The sequence below is a fragment of the Strongylocentrotus purpuratus genome, unplaced genomic scaffold, assembly GCF_000002235.5.
Source record: "Strongylocentrotus purpuratus isolate Spur 01 unplaced genomic scaffold, Spur_5.0 spur5_scaffold_7, whole genome shotgun sequence".
Classification (NCBI taxonomy): Eukaryota; Metazoa; Echinodermata; class Echinoidea; order Camarodonta; family Strongylocentrotidae; genus Strongylocentrotus; species Strongylocentrotus purpuratus.
Window position 1 is genome coordinate 19,483,689 of NW_022145613.1, and position 19,476 is coordinate 19,503,164.

Below are 19,476 nucleotides of genomic sequence, written 5' to 3' on the forward strand. Positions count from 1 at the left end.
TTTTGGAAAGTGTGGTAACATGTTTTGTTTGCTGGTGTGCCAATAAGAGCGGCATCGTGTTTTAGCATTCATCTTAATTTAGCCTTCTAATCCCCCTTTCCATTAGGAAAATTGGTTAACCTGTAGTTCTATGCGAAATGTGTCAGATTGTAATCAGACATTTCGTCTGTACTCCTCATTTTGTAATCATAATAGTAGTTTAATTTTCTTCTCAATAAGTGAAAGATATTCGTTGTAAAATCACGTCAGTTCATTATTATTAAATTCAATTGTGATTTATTGAATACCTTGCTGTAGGTTATGATATATAAAATCATTACGAAATCACAAGCTTTTTTGTTCTTCTTTCTTATACGCAATGTTCTTAAAAGGACACGACGATAGAGTTAAGGTCACTGACAAACCGACACCAGTTCCAGATAAAGCACCAGAACCATCGACTGAACCACGACAACCAATTATCACTCGGGAACCTCCTCCGGAAGGCAATGCGACTGGGATAGACAGCGGTGCTGGCTCCTCTGGCAGTGGTCAACCGGGCGGGACAATCATCGATGCAGTTGGTGACGGAAACACAGTTCCCGCTGTTGAGCCGCCAAACTATCATCCACCAATAGAGATGTCAGGTATATGCTATTATCGTCAAGAATCAACGCGGTTGTGGTTACTCGACTAAGGATAGGTTGTGTCCCGGCGTCGTATACGTTGATAACTACTCCACATTTTCGGTCATGCCGAACAGAATGATATACATGCTTAGAGCAAACGGCAAAGGTTTAACGAAACGGTGTATCTGTTTGTTAATCCAATGTTACTATATTGTAACTCTTTAGTTTGGGCCTTCTTAAATGTCACATGGCACACATTTCGATCACCCATTGTTGTTATTACTAATTATGGTAATAATAAATTTACCACAATCATCGCCGATGTGGGCTATAACTCGGGCGTAATTTCGTATCGATGATCTTGGGGCTACTTTCGTCATGAGACGCTTGTGGCGAGGGAAGAAAGTGATCATGAAATATATTATGAGGATGTAATGTCTTATCTACGCGAAAGTGTAATTTAATACTCAACTGAGATTATTCATTTTTAATGATTTGCTGTCACCAGTTAAAAACTTACATGCTATAAAATTTGATTATGTGTTTGTTCATATTGACCTTCTTTAGTTTACATATTCATTTCTTCGTTTTTATCTCGATTTTTATGACCATGTATCTTGTTATATTTGATTACTGTCTTCATTTTTATCGAGGAAGCAGTCATGTACTGTACGTTTTTTTAAACCATCTTACATCCCTAGCCATGTTTGGTTTTTACTGAATGTCTAAAGAAAAAAAAAAGGATTATTTAAATGTTGGTAATGACATTATTTAATTTCATAACATCCATAACGATCAATTGCGTTGATCTCTTGTTCCAGGCGATATAGTGAACGTAACAACGGACGGTGTCTCGGGCTACATCAACAAGATTGGGCCTCTCGATCTAGCGATTGGGAGCAGAGGCCAATTTTCAGTAAAAGCTGAGAAAAATGTTGCCGTGGCTCTTATCTCTCACAATGGATCCGACACCGACTACTATGAAATGCGTAAGTATCGTTAAACACTGGTACATGGCTAAATTTCATCCGGATCATAGAGACACCCAGCCCCCCAACCCCATCCACACCCAAATCTTGAAATTCAGTTTAAGGAAGGAAAACATATGGAATGAGGGAAGAGAAAGAGAGAGAGAGAGAGAGAGAGAGAGAGAGAGAGAAGAGGGGAGACTATAGAGGAGAGGGAGGGGGCGGCAAAAAAGAATAAGGAAAACAAAATTATTTTTCCTACATTGGACCATCATGGTAATCGTAGACCTTGTACCACCATTGACTTCTACCCTCCCCCTCTTACCTGCACTCGCGCTATGCCACTGGCGTTATCGAGAATCAATGCGTTGGTAATAGTGATAGAAAATTACAACGTTATTACGAAAAAATAATAGCTAAACGAAGTACTCAATAATTAGTCATCCCCTAACCACATGTTATAACGGTAAATGTTCTATCTTTTTACATGTAATGATAAATTTGTCATATTCCTCTGCAATATACTTTGGTATATGTGCCCGTAGAAACAAGGATGTTACATCAGCAAGACGGTGCAGCATATCCCCCGCCGTTAAATGTGTAACACTAACCAAATTCCTAACTTCAGAACTTCAGTCCTATATCATAAACTATAGGCCCTACCAAGCTTGTAACCCTGACTTAATCTAAAGCTCAGTCATAATCCAAACCTTTATCCTGCAATTTTCACCAACCCTGAAATCAAATGTCGTTGGAGCTAAATGTTGGGTCACCATTCGCCAAAATGTATATGCTATATTTGCTATTAGTAGGACAATATGACAAATAATGTGTATCACTTTTCATCCTCGCAGTAATTGGTACCGATGGGAACTTGAAGACCGAACTGAAGAGATGCGTTGATTCGGTTTGCTATACCGTAATGAGTGAGGACACTCCGTATATTCTCAAATCTATCAAGAAAACCCTCTTTTTCATCGAAGTTATTCCTTCCATCGACGGTTTATTGAAGGTAAGCGTATTTAATTCGAAATTGAAGGTCATAGGCTGCCCTTATCTTATAAATAATTGCGATCATTACAAAGAGGAGCTAATATTACATAAATACCATATTTATTCATGGCATAAAATAATATTTGATGTTTTCCTTGCAGATACGACAAGGTAATAATGACGTCTTAGAGAAGTCACTAGGTTGTAATTAGATCCGATTTTTTTATCTGCAATAGACAATTATATAAGAATAGAAATAAAGTAATACAAGACATGAATTGCACGATGTGAAATAAAGCCTTTTTATACGCCATATAAGTTATAAGCCTCTTTCTTAATTGAGGGTATGATTGAAGATAGTTTATTTAGATACGAGTTGGATTAGGGTATCGTCTGATATAATAATAGCAAGCGCCATTTTGCGATCTTTTGAAGATTCTGGTCAATAATTTGTCAGAGGTGAAATGGGATGTGGGCATAATTATATCGATGAATAAAATTTCTTCATACCGAAGATTTTATAGTGTGATGTTTTCTTTATATATCTGGCTAGGTATATATGAACGATGCTTTAAGCATAGAAATTACAATGTTGCTATCTTATGAAGATGAGATCAATGCATTGTCGCCAGTTGGGATACAGACATAACTATATCGATGAGATAAATTCATATTTCTTCCCTGAATAAGTTGAAAGATGACTCAAATGTGTAATGTTTTCCGTATAGATCAACCTGGGGACGGTCGGCATCTTTAGATATAGCAAACGCCGTGTTAATTCTATCTTTTGAAAATTCATTTCAATTGTCACTATAGGAGATGTATGAAACTATGCATACCAGTGTTGATGAATATATTGCTTTTGTTTTGTATTTTATTTCCTTGATTATATTAGCGCATAACTTTTTTTTCAATTGGTTAGATACGGCTGGGTAAATTGGGAGGTCTTAAGAAATTATTGAAAGCACTATTTAACTATCTCATGAATATTCATGTCACCGAATTAATGCAATATATAAGTGGAAAATGCGGTATAGGCCTAGTTTGTCTTGTAGAATACGCTAATTATCTGAAAGTTAGATTCTTTTCCCTTTTTTTTATAGATACGGCTTGGTGTGTGCATTGTCTAGGGTGAAGATCATTAATGCAAATACATATATAAGCCAAAGTCAAACAACGCGGAGAGGAAATATATTGTGTGAAGCATTTTTTTGTTCATAGTAAAACAGCTCATGCACGATCTTAACCGATATATCTTTTAACTGTTTAGATTCGTCTGGGAAAGGGAGATGTCTTGGATATAGAAAGCACTACGTTGTTATCTTATGAAGATTCGGACCCACTGAAGATTGAATACGTCGGAATCAGAACCTATGAGGTGTCAGGAGATTGGACCATTCATCACAAGATTTTACTACCAGGTTAATATACGGTTAACAAACCAAGAGTCAGTAGCGATTATAGAGGTGATTTGTGGGGGCTCCGAACCCCCTCCCCCCTCCCCCAACCGACAAAAAGATATATAAATAAAAAATAAAAAATAAAATAATAAAAAATAAAAAATTATATTAATATATTATATATATAGATACAAACATAACAATTAAATAATCCCTCCCCCGAAAGAGTCTTTCTACAACTGCTCCTAGCTGTCATAAGGTTGATATCAACCGCAACTATGTCCATACGAGATAGGAGACTGTAAATGTGCTGCGATTGTTTAGAGGAATTGCGATTGATCCGAAACAATCGCAATTCTTTATAAGACTGATCTGATGCCTTCCAGTCAAAGTGTACTACTGCCGCTACTGTGTGGGACCAGTATATCCATCCATGAATTTAGAGTAGATCTAATCCACTTAGATATCAGTCTACTATGTTCAGGGGCGTAAATCCGTACCGAGGAGTGGGGGGGGGGGGATGATCGGCGATAGCCATCACATACTAGTACGAGCACACGTCCACACTAATTTACGCAAGCGCGCGATCGCGCACGCACAAAGTTAACACACAACACACACACACATACGCACACACACAAACGAACAAACAACAATATTAGAGAAAGAAGACGATTCGTTGTTCCGTTCTCGACTCTTAATCCTCGTCTGAATTCAGTTCCCCCCTCCCCTCCGCGCGAAGCGCGGAAGCTTTTACGTTTCATTAAATCATTAGGGCAAGAAGACGATTCGTTGTACCGTTCTCGACTTATAATCCTTATCTGAATTCAGTTTTTCCCTTCCCCCCTCCTGCGCGAAGCGCGGAAACTTTTACGTTTCATAAAATCATTGGAGAAAGAAGACGATTCGTTGTACCGTTCTCGACTCTTAATCCTCGTCTGAGTTTAGTTCCCCCCCCCCCTCCCGCGCGAAGCGCGGAAGCTTTTACGTTTCATTAAATCATTGGAGAGAGAAGACGATTCGTTGTTCTGTTCTCGACTGTTAATCCTCGTCTGAATTCAGTTCCCCCCTCCCCTCCCGCGCGAAGCGCGGAAGCTTTCACGTTTCATTAAATCATTACGAAAAGAAGACGATTCGTTTTACCGTTCTCGACTTTTAATCCTCATCTGAATTCAGTTTTTCCCTTCCCCCCTCCTGCGCGAAGCGCGGAAGCTTTTACGTTTCATTAAATAATTAGAGAAAGAAGACGATTCGTTGTACCGTTCTCGACTCTTAATCCTCGTCTGAATTCAGTTCCTCCCTCCCCTCCCGCGCGAAGCGCCTAAGCTTTTACGTTTCATTAATTCATTAGAGAAAGAAGACGATTCGTTGTACCGTTCTCGACTTTTAATTCTCATCTGAATTCAGTTTTTACCTCCCCCCCCCCTTTCCTCCCGCGCGAAGCGCGGAAGCTTTTACGTTTCTTTAATCATTAGAGAAAGAAAACGATTCGTTGTACCGTTCTCGACTTTTAATCCTCATCTGAATTCAGTTTTTCCCTTCCCCCCCCCCCCCACCCTCCCGCGCAAAGCGCGGAAGCTTTTACGTTTCATTAAACCATTAGAGAAAGAAGACGATTCGTCGTACCATTCTCGACTCTTAATTTCTTTAAAAAGGGGGTTGGTTTTTTTCTCTCTCTCTTTGGACTCCTGAGAAATGTAAAAAGGGGGTTATAAAATATCTTGAATATCATAGAAAAATTGATCAAATCCCGGGATCAAATTCCTGAAATTCCTGCTAGCTTTGAAAGCTCATTCAGGATTATTTCATTTTGAAAATTAAAAGCATTGCCCCTCAGTCCCCCTCGATCGAATAGAGCTCACCTGAAATCGGGGGAGGGGGGGTGGTACATTTAGCAGTGATCCGGATTTTTTTTTTTTTTTTTTTTTTTTGGGGGGGGGGGGGTCTCCAAGGTAGGAAAAGCCAGCGAAAAGCCGGCGAAAGGGGGATTCAGAAATGTTGGCAGTCCTGAGATTGGGTGGGGGTGGGTGCTTTCAAAGGGAGGGAACGAGCGTACGCGTACCCTAAATAACACTAAGTGGGAGCCGGGCATCTACTGTACATGATTGCACTTTTTAAGCGCTCGCGCGCTCGCGCACTTTACGTCTGGGCTATAATAATACCTTGCAAAATAACGAAAAATTATTCTGAAGTTTATGTAGTGCTTGTTCGCGCACGTCGCCAACTATTCTTAATGATAGTGACATACTGTATACGTGTAGGCTATACAGTTTTACATACATAAAAAAATAACTAATTTCTCATGCATTATGCTGAAATTGAAACAATCACATTTTTTCGTCTTCTTCTTCTTCTTCCTTTTTTGTCTCTCTTTTTTTTGTAATATCAGGGGGGGGATGATTGTACAGGCCATCCCCCCTACCTCAAGCCAGGGGGGATGCAGCCCCCCCCCCCATCCCCCCCGGGATTTACGCCCCTGACTATGTTAGATCTCGGGAGCCTTGATCATGAGCAAGCTTACATTTCCAATTCAAGTCCTGCTAGAGGTTTTTAAGCCTTCTTGTTGACAACCAGTATAGCTGTAAACCTTCTATCGAGACAGGCAAATATATATAAAACCTTTCAGTTTTAACCTGGTAAAATCTGTCAATAGGAGATGACCTTTCCATCATGTCCGATATTTAGCCCTTGTGTCTTGCATGTTACAAATTATTGTGAATTTATGAACATAGTCTGAAGAACAAAATTGTCTTCGTATTTCGTCTGATCTAAGCACTGATCGTACCTTGTAAACCTAACTACAATATAGGTGCACTCTGTGATCAAAACGTTTCTTTCTCTTTTTCTTGACTTGCAGAGGATCTTACTTTTTTCGAGACAGGGGCCGGTGAGTCGGTTCATTACTTCCCTCTGGCACATCATGTGAATTCACTATTAACTGACTCAAAACCAGAGGGCGTCTCACGGTTTGAATTCGCTGTTACATCACAATCTGCTGTGACCCTTTCAATTTCTGCTGATCGAGGTGATCAACCAGATCGATATGTAATACGTGAGTATAACTTCTTTTTACATTATTTTATCAGGCGCTATCATAATTATGCCGGTATTACTTGTGGAAAAAAATTATCAATTACCTTTCCCAAAGTTGCAGTTTTCACGTTCATCTAATTATAGAATCACACTTTTTAAAGAGGCCTAGATCTACAAATCGGCTAGACTATAAAATACTGTGATACGAAAACAGTTTTTTTGTTATTGTCCTACGTATGTTTAACTTTTCTCCATTGAGGGCTTTGATTTAGGCTTGCAGGTAATTTCTTACAGCATATTGATCTCGATTAGGATTGTATGCGTCATATTTGTTACATGACTCCAGAGAATACACCTTTTCAATATTTTTTTTTTTATAGTTTGGCCCAGATCATCTGATAGAAGATAAACGAATGTCTTGAGAAAATCAACCCCAGTAAAAATACTCTAATAAAATGGCAATTAAGAAAAATTACCATCTTAAAGTCTACACTCTATTTGACATTTTAAGGTATTGGAATCGACGGCAATAGGAAAGTAAGCCTTTATCGGTGTGAGGCAACCAACTGCACCCTTCTTGAAACAGCCCTGGAATCTGGTGTGTTGAACCTGATAGGACCTACATCGTTTTTCTTGGAGCTCAGTACGATTGCGGATAGAGCCCTCTTCATCAGGTTAGGCAAGGTCGGTGGTATCGACTGGGTGGATAGGAAGCTCTTGCTCTACACCATCCCGCGTCCGTTGCGAGTGGCCTTTGTGGGATTCAGCACGCCAAACTCCGTTGGTTCTTGGGCCATCAACGAATTCATCCTATATGATAGTAAGTATATACCCACAGGCATTGTTTCTGGAAATTGTAGTTATCCAGACCGTCCTCCTGGGACCCATTTCACTCAACCTTTTTTCAATGACAAATTACAAAAATCAGTGACAAATCTGCAGATAGCCAATCAGAAGCAAGGATTTCAGTAGCTTATAAAATAAACTGCAATTTGTCACTGACGACAAGTTTTGTGAAACGGGGCCCTAGCATATCTGCGCCTCATTTAGATCTATAACTATTTCACTGACTAATCATTAACTTTTGTTGTGATGATTCTGCGTTTTTGAAGTACACTGATAAAGTTGGATCAATAAAGATTGATCGATAAAGTTCTGAGAAGATAATTACAAACTTCATCTATCGAGAATAAATGACATTGTCACAATCATTTCATGAACAAGATAACAAAAAATTGACTCCAAGTTTATGGGTAACAATGTATCAATAATTCCATCCACAGCCGCGACATCCAAATTTGTTACCCGACCATCCCAGGACTACGTCTACCAACTCGGTCCATTCCCGGCCGCACAGGAAGCACGAATCGATTTCTCCATCCAGTCTGCTTGCCCTGCCGAGATGGTCTTTAAAGCTAAAACTACGTCTGTCTCAGACAACTACACACTTGGTATAAAAGCATTTCATTTTTTTTTAGAAACTTAAATTCTATTCTATATTTATTTATAGTGTACCTTTGTTTAAATATCTAAGTAGCCATGAACATAAAGGAAAATACAAATTACAGTTCAATATTACTACTATAGGGTAACTCATCAAAAAGTGGCATTTATCAATAGAGGGCAATCTAACATGGTGATTAAACGTAAGACTGGCACATGAGTTTTATGTTTTACTTGTTTAGTATTTGCAAATTTTTGCCCAAGGTTTCCGATTGACTTCTTACATTGCGCTCATATCCGTCACGCTGTAATGTTCATGGCGCATAAGCATCATTACCCCGTTTATACCCGAGCCGCTGAAGTACAAACGCTAAAGCTTGAAGCATCGAATTTACATCTGGGGGAGCGTGGTAACTTAGATCAATTTCAAAGAATATTAAAGGTAAAGACCAGTATTGGAAACACCCCAATTTCAAAAAATGAAATGGAAGCTCTCATTACCAATCATGTGAAAGAATATGTTTTGACTAATACATGATGATAAAAAATTTGCTGGGAAACCGCCTACTAATTCATATATTTGGTAAATTTGTTTCTCTCATGGTCTGTGAGAGATATAGGGTAGTCCCATATACATCTTTTTGTGTATAGTGCTTGTAACTTTACGAAGAATGGGCCAAATTTCTTATCATTTTGATGATTCCAGAACCTTGCAGATGCTAGATGCTAGATGATCAACCTTTTCTGATCGATTCCACAACGTTTCTTTCACAATGCAATCGCATGACCATAACTGGTCTTTACCTTTAAAGCAGGGTGGGAATTCGATTCCTCAACATTATGATTGAAGGTATATGAAACTACTATAACATCATAGCACCCCTAATTGTTGTCCAATCACAGCGATCGGTACTGACAACAACCAGATGACGACCGTCACCAAATGCGTCTCTTCAGAGTGCACTCAACTCCACGTCATCCAGACACCCGATATTCTCAGCACCATCTTTCCCGCCTATTTCTACATGGATATCGTCTCCACGGATGGGATATTGTCGGCAAGACTAGGTAAGGCAAGTCTTGCTGGGAGGCTTCGATCAGATGGATCCACTCTCCTGGTGTTTGAGGACTCGGAACCGATCCATGTGACTTTCGCTGGTTTCAGGACAACACAGTGTCCTGGGGTCTGGACGTCGTCAAAACAAGTGATCTCCAAACCTGGTAGGTAGAGTGATGAAGACTTCAATCATGTTACGGTTGTTCTTTTAATTCCGGCCTCTTTTATACAAAGGTGGACATCTACTTAGCTCAAACACATGATTTACTTCAAAAGCAGAGATCTTTAGACCCTAAATTAAACAAAAATTTGTATCGGCATTTACGTTTAAGACGTTTGAATTAAACAATATCAGAAAACGCAAGAACATGACGTTTAAAAAGAGTCTAACATTCCAGACAATCTAGATAATTTTCTGCGTAATCAAATCAAAGATTTTTAATTATCTTTTGTGTTTACCTGAAGGAGCCACTACAACCGAAGCAGTGAAAGAACCCAACTCTCAAATTCCACAGGAGAATCTCTTGGAGAATGAACTCGCCCAACCTACTGCAGCAGTGGCAGCGCCCTCCCCGCTCAAAGAGGAACCAAGTTAGTAACTACTTTCAATGAGGTTTCGCATGCCACTTTAATCTTACAGATTGTTTGGTATTAATTTATCGCAGTGTAAGTAATGCTCTGGCATTAGGCTATTGAGCCAGACTTTAAGTAAGTGTTTTTGTCAGATAAAATGAGAATGTTAACCATCAACACTGTATGCCAAGTAACCAACAAAACACAACAAGATAAATAATCACGATAATGCTCCCAGTATCATAAAATATGCATCATGTCTTATTTGTGGCCATTTTCAAAAAGAGAAATAAAGCAGCTCGTTCTAATGTTTACTGATAAATTCCGAAAACCTGACACTTCATCCAAAGTACATGATCATTTCTTTACAATATAGTCTTCTTTTTATAATTTCTTGCACGTTCACGTAACAAATAAACGTTCTTTATTGATGAGGCGTATTTTGCTCGCTTCTGATTGTTATACAGGTGACAAGGTGACGTTCACAACTTTGGGTGCCGCAAATGAGTCACCTCGATATGAAGTCGGTCCATTTGACTCTTCCCGCCCAGCAAGGTTTGAGTTCGTGGTCACGGCACCCTCTGACGCTGTTGTAGCTTTGTCACCGACGGTGGGCTCTGATTATCCAAGCTATAAACTACGTAAGTGGAACCCTAAAGGGATGGGGTTGCCCTGTGAGTAAGGCGTTGGGGTGCTGTTAGCATTATTTGTTTTAAGACACCTTATAGTGGTGGATTTTTTTTCTCTCTTGTCAAACAATTATGGCGTGACAAGATACGCCTCAGCACCCCTATATTAGTGAACAAGTCGTGTGCCTCCAGGGTGTGTGGGTGCACGCACGCGTGTGTGTTTGTGTGTATGTGTGTGTATGGGGGGGGGGGGTGTTCCTTCAAATATTGAACAACCCTGTGTGGCAGAGAGGTAAGTTTACCATAAACCTGTCGATGCTTTAGCTCAAGGGCGGTTGCTTTGTGTTAGGATGACCGGTTGTTCCGCGTGAAAAAGGTCGATCCCACCAAACGTTTAGGTCTTATCGGTCCTAGTCTATGTGATTATGGGAGCCCCGTGCCCTTTATCACAAAAAGAAGAAAAGAAAAAGAGAAAGAGGGGAGGGACGGGAAAAAGAGAGACGGCCTACGTTAGAAAGAACAAACTGTCCTCCTAACTTTACCCGTAGGGGCAATCCTCTTTATTGTTTTCTTTTCATCACCAATATTTTTATAATCCATTATGGGAATTACAACTTAATTATTTAACTGAATAGTTAAAATTAAATAAAATAAAATTGGAAATTACGAATATTTCGTGTAACTACTCTTACATTTCAATTTCGAAACTATACCCGCAGACATCGGAGCGACCGAGAACAAGGAGACCCATGTTATGCGATGCACAGCCCCATATTTCTGTCCAGCACAGCTTACCGTTCAGACGGACGCAATCGTGGCAACCACCGAGCCCGTCAAGTTCTTTGTAGAGCTCGTAAGATGTGGCAGAACCAAGAAGCTTATGATACGCCTCGGACAGATCTCAGGAGCAGCCGGTGCCGATTCAGTGATCTTAGACTACGAAGACGCTGATCCTCTGGAGATAGGTTGGGCTGGCTTTGGAACGCTTCAAGGTTTGACGGGACAATGGACAGTTTATCGATTCATCTTCTACTCAGGTATGGTAGAGAATACCGATCTTCTAAGCAGAGTACAATTTATATGATTTTTATGAAAGTTTGACAATAATGATCCGTGTTTTTTCGGTACGTTACGTCACAATCAGAATTTTCTCAGAAACGATGCGGATGCAAAATTCATTCTAAAGTTCAAAATCTATTCTTTGTGGACTAATTATTGAGAAACGACTTCATAATTCTTTATTCTATGAGTACGGCTGACATCATAATCACTTTAATACCTTGATTTGAATTCATTCTGAATATTAATGATCAAGCATTCTTCTTTTTGAAAGTGAATACATCGACATTTTTGTTTAATGTTCCGGATATTGACCCGTTTCAAGTAACTGGTGTAGAACCTAACTCACATTCCCGTTAACTTTTGACAGGAACTACATTGATATCCTTGTTCAAGACTGGCCAAAGTTCAAGTAACCTGCGGTATCCTCAAAGTTATACAGTATCACGTGACCAGTCTGAGATGAAGTTCTCGTTCAGTGTAGCTGCGGAACAGAACGCCCTCATTGCCCTCTCTGATCAAGCATCTACCTTTGATTCAACGGACGTCTTACAGATCCGTAAGTACTATCGGTATCATTGGCGCCAGAAATTGAACAACATTTTGTGGATGGAGAGGGGTACATACCTTTAGATCTCTAGTGGAAGAAATGTAACTCGAACTTTCGAATGTGCAGATCCCATGCGAGTTTTATTTTTGTTCTGGGCATTTGAATGAGGGAGGATGCGTGATTATGTCCGTTTGTTATTTTGTGTTATTTTTGCCGCATAAATGTGTTGCTTTTTCCTTCTCTTTCGAGGCATTACATATCGCATACCGGTAATATGCATTTCTCTACCAAATCTGCAAACTTGGTTAACATAACTATTAGTACACTTAATTCCCTGTTTCAGGTTTGGGGATCAACAACAACCAGAAGTCAACCATCTCTCGAAACAATGTAGAGATTGTAGCCGCTGAAGCTGGTCAGATATCAACTTATTGGGATACTACGTTCTGGGTCTCTGTCGACGGCAATATAATAGAAGTCGGAACTGAAGATAGCGACGAATTTATGGTTGCCATTTTAGACGAGCCGATTGGTGCGAAGTACATCTGGTTTGTGGCAGGTGAAGAAGAAAGAGTAGTATATGACTGGAAGTTCTATAAATATTTCTACTACAGTTCAGCGACCGGTAAGTAACTTTATCATCCAATATGTCTTTTTGGACTTAGTTTTTAGTTTTTACTTTTCGCGATTTTGATTCATACGTTGACAGTTGTTATTTATGTTTCTAAATCCAAGGGGTTATTCAGTGATAATTCATTAACTTTACAGTTTTTTCGCATTTCTTCCACTTTGTCAGCTGATGGAGAATATACCTCCACGATTATTTACAGGTGTATCTTTGCGTTTTTAGGACAAATCTCCCCAGAGAATATTCATCTGTTAGTGTTTAACCTATTCATAGCTATTGCACATTGTTCTTAATTTCAAAGGTCATCTGGAATCGACTCACGACATCGATGTCTTTCACGCTCATATTTATGAACAGTCGTCACTGGAAGAAACGTTTGAGTACAGTTTCCATCCTCTCCATGAAAACTACTTTGGCAAGTACATCGAGTTCATGGTCAAGACAGAGGGCGCTATTTCGATTGCCTTATCAGCTGATGAAAACCAACAAGTCGATATGTACGAAGTCGGTGAGTTGTAGACAGAGGCATATCCACCTCTCTTTTGGAATGATAAGGATATCCAGTATAGGTACAGCCAAAGAGTGAACTGACCATGGGGAGTTCGGGGCCTTTTCTCCACGGTTAAATTAAAGTTACATACCAGAATGTTAGTTTCAATTCGCCTCTGATAGAGCCAGTAGGTGGGTCAGAAAGCCCCCACACCAATGCCACCACCCCCCCCCCTCCCCTCCATAAGAGAGGAGAGGGAGATAGACAGACACAGAGAGACAGACATTATACGGAGAGATGGAGAAAGTAATATAAAGAAAGAGAGAGAGAAAGTAATACAGAGAAAGAGAAAGTGTGTGTGTGGGTATGTGTGTGTAATAAAAAGAGAGGAAGAGAGAGAGAGATAGAGAGAGAGAGAGAGAGAGAGAAAGTAATACAGAGAAAGAGAAAGTGTGTATGTGGGTATGTGTGTGTAATAAAAAGAGAGGAAGAGAGAGAGAGATAGAGAGAGAGAGAGAGAGAGAGAAAGTAATACAGAGAAAGAGAAAGTGTGTATGTGGGTATGTGTGTGTAATAAAAAGAGAGGAAGAGAGAGAGAGATAGAGAGAGAGAGAGCATCAAACGGCTTTAAAGCAATATCTTTATAGGCTACTTTAGAAAATCAACAACAAAATAATTAACCCTTTTGTTTTGTTATGCTTTGACTCACCAATGCAGTATTTAGCGGTAACGGGAATACGGACTTGTCGCTACGTCGATGCAGCTCGTGTCAAGCTCTTGTTAGCTCACACAAAGTTGGTGGATTTTTAGTTTCAGGGGAAGACAGGTATGTAACCCGCATGTCATCTCCCACTTAAACTATGCTACAACACGACAAAGAACGAACCCTGAAGACATATAGTAAACTACTAAATTATTCATGCCTTTACCAATTTTGGTAATTTTTTTTGGTATGTGAAAAGTGATTTGACCCGATTTATGTTTATTGAGAATGTGACATGTCAAAAGATAACATCTAGAAATATCCAATAAAGGCCCTAATTCAACCAGTATCACTCTTTATTAACGAAAAGACATAACATTTACATGAAGTATGAATAATTTGGATAAAATTTGGCTGATTGAGCATTAGTTACGTGAAACTACACCCGACCGCAATCATTTTAATGCAGACGACTGAATTCAAATCGCTTATAGTGAGGTAGGCCTACAATATCAAAACGCGTGGCCACTTTCCTTTTAACCGTTCATAATAATAATAATAATAATAATATGGATATTTATAATTGTATCTGAATTTAAAATGATGTATGGGAATGGGCTAGGAGAATTCTTGTATGGTTGTTACCGTGTTGTTGGCTCAAAATATTTTATTCTGACAAGTATATTAGATAACGAGGCACAGATAGCCTTCTTTAATCGACCAGAAAAAGGGCAATACTGAGAGCATTTTAATGACATATATTTTTGATCTGATGTGAAAAGAGGGTAATACAAAGTGTGGTATCAGAAAGAACAATTAAATATACTTTTTCTTGACCTTCTAGGAGCTTCTTGATATCCGTATATGACGGTACTATCCGGCTGTATGATGAGCAGGTAACCGATCCGCTGCTGGAATGGACTGATCCCGAACCTCTATCCGTTAGCTTTGCAGGATTCAGTATGACAAGTTCATCGCACTTCACATACACTTCAGGTAACAGCTGTACTTCGAGTGTAGACGTACGAGCAAAAAAAAAACACGCACTACGTTATGGTAACAATTTCTAGAATTACATTTATATTCGGGCACCTTGTTGCCCAAATGTGAGATAACACCGGAACTTCAAATAGTATGCCCATGATCTTATACCCCAGTCAAAACAAGGGACTGACACCAGATCGACAACAGACTGACACACAATTATATTGCAATGCCTCCAATGGCCAAGAATCGGTCGGTTAGAAGTCGGTTTGCCGATGACTTATACCTAGGTCGCACCTCTAAACCGACTCCAAAACCAATGGATCTCGTTGGTGTGATGGTTTGATTGAAATAGATATCAGAGTTGTACAACTTGTCATATACACTATGAACATGACGGACAAAGAAAGCGGACAGAATATACAGTTCCTCAGGTAGACAAAGGAACATCCCTTCACTGCTATTATATAAAAATGTGTAGAACAGGTGTCACATGCATATTCATCTGTTCTACAATTTTTCAGTGAAGGGATGTTCCTTTGTCTACCTGAGGAACTGTATATTTTGTCCACTTTCTTTGTCCGTCACATTCATAGTGATACCAACAGATCTGTATTTCAGTTACAATGTAAGACACTCCCCTGTGAAATGCATGTAAATGGTTTCCCTTATAATAAACCTTTGATTTGTAATGCATTCAATGAATAGGCCATTTTCGTAATGTAACCAAATTAAATGCATATTAAGTCTTTGTGGAGTGCCTCAATACAAATTATTTCATTCACCTGATAGGAATAATAGTATTTCAATAGTCAGAATGCAACTACATAATTATGTTAAGTGTTGCTAGGTAGGTCAAGCCATAATGTTTGTCCAACCTGGCAACAACTAATGTATGCAGTTCGGATTCTGTCTATTGAAATACTATTATTCTTATCAGGTGAATGAAATAATTTGTATTGAAGCACTTCACAAAGACTTATGCATTTAATTTGGTTACATTACGAAAATGGCCTGTTGATGTTCTCTCATAAAGAATGGTGATGAGCTATTTGTTTAAGCTGTTTCAAACAGTTGAACACTTTCTTAATTATAATTATTTGGCATGCCCAAGTTGTTACATGGTCAGACAAAGCTCCATTAACTATTCAAAAGAGTGACAAAGACGTACAAAGAACAGCTTAAAGAAATCACTGTTTGAGATGCCGGAGTCACAAGATGGCTGCTGTTTGCATCGATGAGTCTCGGTGTACACCCAGTCATTATGCAACACCCTATCCATTTTATGCAGGTCAATGGACTTTTACTACTCTGACACCACTATTTCAATCAAAATGACAGCTCACATTGTAAAAAGGCTTGCAAGCAAACGTAAAACTTTGGAAGGGTTGTTTCCCTTGCTATGCGTTCAAATTTCAAGTAATTTCGAGTAATTTCAAGATATTTTAACTGGCAGACATTTTAAAATAACATTATCAGCTAATGTTTGTTGGGTTCATTCTCCTGTAACTATTCGTTTCTTTTCCCTCCATTTTAGTGCCAACAGCGGGCTCTTACACTGATGAAGCTCCCTCCCCTTATTTCTACGCTGTACAAATAGTCACTAATAAGCCATGGAAGGTCATATTGTCTATGTTGGGCAGACAAAGAGGGGAAGTGTACGAAATCGGTAAGACCGTGTACTTCTTCCTTTCTTTTTTACAATTTGATTTTTTATCTATTTCTTTATTCAATTATTGCTCACAAAAACCAGACGAAACAATTGTCAATTTTCGATATACCCATTTCCCATTCATATAAAAGAAAAAGTAGGAAATTTGATCAGAATGCATGAATTTATGTAGGGAAAATAGTTTTTAATGGATGACAGAGAAAGACATTTACCAACTGATATAATGATGCAACCCTAGATAAATTTTTTAGATTAAATTTTCATGCATTAAGACCCTCGCAAACTTATCCTTAATCCACAACAAAAAAATACATAATGAACAAACAAAATTGATGCATTCATGATCCCATCCGTATAGAGAATCGTATTATCAATGATATCTGAGCGCTTTTACCTTTACATGCAGTATATGGAGCGGGAGCAAATACAAGAAGTGAGATCCGAAGGGGTAATGTACTCGTTGCATCTGCTGAAAATGCTGGATTAGTATCCACTAAGGAACCGAACTACTACTGGTTTGCAATCGAAGACGATGTCATTCGAACCGGCTCGTTTGATCCGGTTTCTTCTCAACGCTGTGCACCATTCCTTGGTTACACAGATCCGGACTTCATACAGGTTCCCCTTTTCCGGATTTCCACTGGAGATGCAGGGGCGGTATTCAATTTCGGTTTTGGGAGCGGACAGTCACCGGGGTTAGAGACCAGTGATCACGTTTGCCAGCCGTATGCCGAGGCTATAAACAGCTATCAAGAAGATGGGATCAACGAAGGAGATGGAGACAAAAGTAGTGATGAGAAGAGTGTTAGTCACGAAAGTAGAAGTATAGAGAAAAGGAGCAGCGAAGAGAATGGAGTTAGTGAAGAGAAAAGGAGCAGTGAAGAGAAAGGAGTCAGTGAAGAGAAAAGGAGCAGTGAAGAGAAAGGAGACAGTGAAGAGAAAATGAGTCATGAAGTGAAAAGGAGCAGCGAAGAGAAAGGAGTCAGTGAAGAGAAAAGCAGCAGCAAAGAGAATGGAGTTGGTGAAGAGAAAGGAGTCAGTGAAGAGAAAGGAGTTGGTGAAGAGAAAAGGAGCAGCGAAGAGAAAGGAGTCAGTAAAGAGAAAAGAAGTAGTGAAGAGAAAAGGAGCAGCGAAGAGAAAGGGAGTCATGAAGAGAAAGACGGACAGAAAAAGAAAGGAAAGGGTGATATGAAAGGAGGCAGTGACGAGAAAAGTAGTAGTGAAGAGAAAAGGAGCAGTGAAGAGAAAGGAGTCAGTGAAGAGAAAAGGAGCAGCGAAGAGAAAGGAGTCAGTGAAGAGAAGGAGAGTCATGAAGAGAAAGATGGAAAGAAAAAGAAAGGAAAGGGGATAAAGAAAGGAGGCAGTGACGAGAAAGAGAGCAGCGAAGAGAAAAACGAAAAGAAAAAGAAACGTAAAGGAAACAAGAAAGGAAGAAGTGTAGAAAACGATAAGTAGAAAGAAGAGACAAGGGCCCAGTTCATTAAAGGGGAAGTCCACCCTGAAATTAAGTTAGTTTTAATAGGAGTAGAAAAATGAGAGAAACAAGTCAGTGAAAGTTTGAGCAAATTCCGATTAAAAATAAGGAAGTTAGGAATTTTGAAGTTGTGATCAATCAAACACAAATTGGCAACTCTATGACGTATCATGCGAGCTCAACTTCCATTTGCTCAGTACTAAAAAAATCTAAAATTTTCATTTTCCCTCAAGAAAAATTTCAACCATACATGCACCCTAAATATAATAATTGCAAATATGTTTCTATACTCCCCCTGCAAGGAACAAATATATATTCCGTCATCAATAACGAAGAAAACATGATTTTATGGAATATTATGCACAAAGCAAATGAAGGAGAGCTCGTATAATAAGTCACAGAGTTGCCAATTTGTATTTGATTGATCACAACTTCAATAATTCATTACTTTCTTATTTTCATTCAGAATTTGCTCAAACTTTCACTCACCTGATTTTCTTATTATTCGGCCTCTATCGAAACAAACTTATTTTGGGGGTGGACTTTCCCTTTAATGTATTCAAATGCATTTCACGTCTGATAACGTCTCGATGGATCGATACCATCGTATATGTAAAAATGTTGTTGCTACGGTTTGGAACGCATAGCCTGGGAATGCCTTCAGTAAGCTGTTTGGTCATCAGTATAAAAATTTGGGTTGAAAGCGTTTAAATAAAATTTGAAGTCATTATTAGACTGGTCTGGTGCATCGGCTATCTATCTCTCTGCATGTTTAATTTCAAAAGCTGAGCTAATAAGCTGTTTAGAATTAAGTATTAAGCTGTCTGTTAATCATACAATTTAAAAGCATGTTACATAATGGTTTACTCTCATAGATATTTGTATATACAAATATCTATAACAGCTCTGTGTAAAGATTAAGGCCAACCAGCTATAACTGGTCTGATGATATTTATAAGCTATATTGCCACCGTGGCACTTTGCTGTTGTAAGATAAAGATGAACTATGGTCAGTTACGGTGCACAGACCGGGGAACGTTTCACAAAGACTAAGATCAACTTTAAGATGGACTTAACTATGGCAGACCGTTCATGCCTCTGGTTGCTCTCACCATTATGATCATTATATAATATTTTTTCCTCCAATAATAAACTATAAAATATATAAATTCTGTAGATTTATGACCATGATTTGTCTATCCCCTGAGAGAC

At 39.0% G+C, this 19,476-nt stretch overlaps 2 protein-coding genes across 2 annotated transcripts in view; both read left to right on the forward strand.

Annotated features, from left to right (window-relative positions):
- The window catches only part of LOC100893146, a 20,273-nt gene extending 12,151 nt beyond the window's left edge, over positions 1-8,122 (forward strand). Inside the window, exons 15-21 of the mRNA XM_030974460.1 lie at positions 372-626; positions 1,430-1,597; positions 2,431-2,588; positions 3,840-3,990; positions 6,827-7,021; positions 7,514-7,822; positions 8,115-8,122. Coding sequence (XP_030830320.1) covers positions 372-626; positions 1,430-1,597; positions 2,431-2,588; positions 3,840-3,990; positions 6,827-7,021; positions 7,514-7,822; positions 8,115-8,122 — 1,244 coding nt within the window. The remainder of the gene's footprint in view (positions 1-371; positions 627-1,429; positions 1,598-2,430; positions 2,589-3,839; positions 3,991-6,826; positions 7,022-7,513; positions 7,823-8,114) is intronic.
- LOC115918349 lies at positions 3,775-19,350 on the forward strand. Its single transcript, XM_030974748.1, has 16 exons — positions 3,775-3,990; positions 6,827-7,021; positions 7,514-7,822; positions 8,286-8,453; positions 9,349-9,666; positions 9,968-10,093; positions 10,543-10,716; positions 11,424-11,741; positions 12,134-12,322; positions 12,657-12,938; positions 13,243-13,449; positions 14,149-14,257; positions 14,979-15,130; positions 16,656-16,787; positions 17,197-18,270; positions 18,815-19,350. The coding sequence occupies exons 4-15, from the start codon at positions 8,405-8,407 to the stop codon at positions 18,243-18,245; spliced, it is 3,105 nt and encodes a 1,034-aa protein (XP_030830608.1). The 5' UTR covers positions 3,775-3,990; positions 6,827-7,021; positions 7,514-7,822; positions 8,286-8,404; the 3' UTR covers positions 18,246-18,270; positions 18,815-19,350.
- The last annotated feature ends 126 nt before the right edge of the window (positions 19,351-19,476 follow it).